This window comes from Ceratina calcarata, unplaced genomic scaffold, assembly GCF_001652005.2.
Source record: "Ceratina calcarata isolate Rehan_Ccalc_2016 unplaced genomic scaffold, ASM165200v1 scaffold392, whole genome shotgun sequence".
Classification (NCBI taxonomy): domain Eukaryota; kingdom Metazoa; phylum Arthropoda; class Insecta; order Hymenoptera; family Apidae; genus Ceratina; species Ceratina calcarata.
The window spans coordinates 55,769-59,812 of NW_017162541.1; the positions used below are offsets into that span (position 1 = coordinate 55,769).

General features: G+C 34.7%; 2 protein-coding genes across 2 annotated transcripts; both read right to left on the minus strand.

Annotated features, from left to right (window-relative positions):
- Positions 1–293: 293 nt before the first annotated feature.
- Positions 294–2,677, minus strand: bonsai (28S ribosomal protein S15, mitochondrial). Its single transcript, XM_018026873.2, has 3 exons — positions 2,281–2,677; positions 1,800–2,129; positions 294–624 (listed from the first exon to the last, which is right to left on the minus strand). The coding sequence occupies exons 1-3, from the start codon at positions 2,517–2,519 to the stop codon at positions 363–365; spliced, it is 831 nt and encodes a 276-aa protein (XP_017882362.1). The 5' UTR covers positions 2,520–2,677; the 3' UTR covers positions 294–362.
- Positions 2,678–3,288: 611 nt separating this feature from the next.
- Positions 3,289–3,954, minus strand: LOC108626284 (midasin-like). The gene is made up of 2 exons (XM_018026875.2): positions 3,683–3,954; positions 3,289–3,531 (listed from the first exon to the last, which is right to left on the minus strand). Exons 1-2 carry the CDS (start codon positions 3,908–3,910, stop codon positions 3,349–3,351), a joined length of 411 nt encoding a protein of 136 aa, XP_017882364.1. The 5' UTR covers positions 3,911–3,954; the 3' UTR covers positions 3,289–3,348.
- Between the last annotated feature and the right edge of the window lie 90 nt (positions 3,955–4,044).

The window sequence follows — 4,044 nt, forward strand, 5'->3', positions numbered from 1 at the left end:
CCGACGTTTGATTTCTTTTTAATTAAAAGAAATGCGTTTTTCTAAGGTATATAAACTTTTGAGATTGACTGTATAGGCAATAGATCCTTAATATCTACTAATTATTATTTGTCCCCAGCGTTTCGAAATCGACTTTAGAATTAAAGACAGGCCGTGTAAATGAAATTTCGTCTTCTACTTTTTTTCAATCATGCAATGGTCTTTAATTCTAGAATCTAAATTTCTTAATACCTATTAAGTAATTATCGTTTGCTCCCGGCGTTATAAAATCAAATTACAAATTAAAGACAGTGTAAATAAAATTTCTAATATTATTTTTTAAGAAAGAATCGAGGCGGATTAGACATGAAAATACAGCGTATTTAAACTTTATTTTCGTTCAACAATTCTTCTGCTTTCTTCCTCGCAGCTTCGATTTCTTCTTCCGTTACTGTTACTGGCAAACCGACTTCCTTCTCATCCTTCATGATCTTCGCCAATTTCTCAGCCTTCTCGATATAAAACGCTCTCTGCTGTTCTTTTAATTCGGCCTTATAGGTGTCTAGCTTCTTCTGAACAATGTTGTCGCAGTGAATCTGCGTCAACTTTCTAATACAATCTTTCCTCGAAACGTGCCCGTATCGTCTATAATTAATTAATTAAAAATTAATGAATAATCGCATCAGTCATTGTTGTCGGCATAAGGACCTATGCACATGATTCTTCTTGCGATCATAGCTTCGTCCTTGATTTTACATTAAATGAACGAAGGTAGAACATAAATCGATATACAATTAATTAAAAAGAAACGAACGATAGTATCCGTTAAGGTATTTGATATAAAAGCCTGTGAAAACCATATGCTGCCACAATGTTACTGTTTTTTCTTGTTTGTACAATTGAATGAAGGAAGAGAAGCGTACATAGCAGATTTGTGCAGCAAATGGTGAACTCGACAATCCGCACTACTGCGAACTTTGTCGATACCACAGCGTTTCGATTAATATTCTCTTTCCGAGTGCAGTGCAATCGTCGTATTCGGATATATTGTATTGATGCAATTTTAATTAATTTATGTCGGGTGTTGATGCAAATTTTTCTTTTGAAGCACTTTTCCGATATTCGTTTGCATTAATTGATTTCGGGTAATGCATTATTAAAACGTGCAGAATATAAAATTTCTTCTGAAAAACCTGTGGATCCATGCGAGCACTCGCATGCGCAGTTCGTTGGTCGCACGTAATTGGTCCTACGTCGCTACGTGCTGTTTGAAATCTTGTGTCTCAAAAATGTTTTTATATAAATATATGTGGCGGACTGGCCTAGCGACGGGCCACATGGCCCTTTTGGGAAATGTTTATACACGTTCTTCTTTAGAAAAGCGATTCTTCTGAGAAGAGATAAGGGAGAGCCGTTGGACGTCTGTTCAACGGGACAAAGGCATTCGAGCGGAAGTCTCTCGAGTGTACGGACGCACGCAATTGATCTGAATAAATCTTCTTGTGAAATCACCAGTGCTAATTATTTTGTTACCTATTCCCACATATATAAAGGCAGTAATAAATGCTTTTTCTTTGTTCTTATGTAAGGGTTGATACAACCCTAATTTGAAAGAGAGTATGTTATTTGTTTTGCAAAAATGGTATAATATAAAATGTATCTACGAAGAGGCAATTATTGAATTCGAAAAAGAGTATTGGCAAATACTCAATTTGGCAAATATAAATTTGAGAGAGTACTAGCATCGAATCAGTGGGCGCCTGTCGAACTGAACAAAAAAGTCGTCATGTGCATAGGTAATAAGATAAAATGTATCGTACTCCGGGGGTCCTATATAGGTCAGATTTAAATTTTCTAGAACCCATTCGAAGCGCCTGTAGTCCCAATTGCGTAGGAATTTTAGATACTTCTTCCTTTTATCGATCAACTCTGAAAGAAACACTTTGGTCTTCGTATCAGTCGGGTGTACTTCCATGTACTTTTGTAAATCCTGTATTTCGCTTGTCATAGCAGCAATTTGGACCTCCACCGAGCCTCTGTCGGAAACGTGTCTTTTGACGCGATTTATTATTTCCTCTCTCTTCAGGTTCCTATACTCCTTGAACCCCCGGTATTCTACTGTAAACATCTTCTTCACAATATCACTTGCGCTGCAACATTGACAAAGTCATTTTTTAATAGCTTGTTTTAATACATTGTTGGCTGGCATATTCATAAAAACAAGAGTTTGCATAAATATTCGCAGTCTAATAAGTAATAATAACAGAGGCTTAGATAATAAGAAATCAAGGTCATACTTACTCCTCTAACTCTTTGGAGTTTTTATAGTAAAGTATGGTGTCAGTAGGTTTCACGTTTACTTCTAATCCTAAATCACCAGTCTGTCTAGGATCTATATGAGGCACTCTCGCAGGCTTGTACCATTTTATGTTTTTAGCCTCCTCGACAGTAATGAAGCTTCGACAAGCATAATAACCTCCCATTTTGTACACATGATTAACCGAGTTTAGTAATTTACTACACTTTATTGTTAGACTCATCCCGACTTCGAAATAAATTATACAACGCGAGTAGAAGTAAATTTTCGATACAGAATATTAGTTAGTCGATGTACGATCATAAAAAATGATCGAAAACACTGGAGGCATGTGCAGGTGCAGCCTTTGACATACACATTCATATACAAAGTGTGCAGATGATCGAGTCGAATAGTAGAGTCCTGAAATACCGATTTCGAAATTAAAAAAAATACGACCCGTTGCGGGTTCGATCGCATAAATTATCATGTATAGAATTAATTAATCCTAATAATGTAGCTCGTTTTATAAATAAATATACCGTTTGCATAGTTTTTTACATTACACGCAACATTAACAATTTTGCTACATTCCGTTTTTTTATAAATGCATAAAATCTGATGTTTAAACATCAGGAATGACCCCAAAAAAAACGGAAATTAAGGGATTTCTTTAAACTGTTGTAACATTGAAAGAAAAGATCATAGAAACTCATTTTTCGGTTGACTGCTCCCTTAATTGTGATTATTAAATAAAATCGTAAGTTATTCAGGCTACATTTGATGTTTGTCTATAATTTTGTAACTAAGTGTTTACAAATAAGCTTTCTATAACATTTCTTTGTTATTCTCACTTGTGTTCATGCTCGAGAACACTGAGTCCAAGAGCATTGCTCCTAAAATCTTGAAAAAAAGTATGAAACATCCTGTATAATAGTAAGATTCTGATTAGTGACCATAAAACAATACAGTCGCTGAATACGAAGTAAGAAAAAGTGAAATCAACGCAAGAATACGAAAATAATTGTTTATTTGTCTAGTGATTGCGCAATCAGAATGTATAAAATAATATTTCACGTATCGATCCTGCCAACAATTTCGAACCATTGCCTTAAAGCATCGCTCAGTACTGCAGGCAAAGTATCCAAATCTCTAAGAATAATATAAAACGGAAATGGGAAGCTGTCCATGTAAGAACGTATGCCCAACAGTTTACCACCTTCAAAAATTGGCATTCTTATGTCCAGTATTGAATCCTGTAAAAGACAGAGTGAATAATTATTTAAGAAATTATTTATGGAATTTCACATTTGATGAGAATTATTTTGATCAATAGACTGTCGATTTCCATGCAAAATAAATAATATCTATTGATAAAAATTGCATTTTGAATTTAAAAAAGATTACCTTGTTAAGGGGATTGTCGACTATGATGAAAACAAGGAAAATATTCAACAATTTCGCTTTCCTCACGGCCGTGGATACATTTTCCACTCCTTCAGAAAATATCCCTCTGCCATCCGATAAAATAGTTACCAATTTCGCATTATCGGAGGTATTTCCTTGAGACGCGAACATCTCTATTATGAAGTCAAGCAGCTGCCCAATCATCGTCTTCTTTTGTTCGAACTTCATCTCTTGAATCAATCTACGAAAACAAAACAAAAAATTCAACAATCCGCAAACAGATAATAATACTTTACAACAATTTGTATTTTTAATATCTATTACATGTTTTTGTATAGAGTTTCTCAAATCAAAAACGAGTC

Coding starts and splice junctions, on each gene's coding strand:
- bonsai (XM_018026873.2), bottom strand. CDS start 2,519: ATGAGTCTAACAATAAAGTGTAGTAAATTACTAAACTCGGTTAATCAT. Junction 2,130..2,280: donor AACTCCAAAGAGTTAGAGGA/GTAAGTATGACC, acceptor TCAATGTTGCAG/CGCAAGTGATATTGTGAAGA. Junction 625..1,799: donor ACCTATATAGGACCCCCGGA/GTACGATACATT, acceptor AATTAATTATAG/ACGATACGGGCACGTTTCGA.
- LOC108626284 (XM_018026875.2), bottom strand. CDS start 3,910: ATGAAGTTCGAACAAAAGAAGACGATGATTGGGCAGCTGCTTGACTTC. Junction 3,532..3,682: donor TCGACAATCCCCTTAACAAG/GTAATCTTTTTT, acceptor TGTCTTTTACAG/GATTCAATACTGGACATAAG.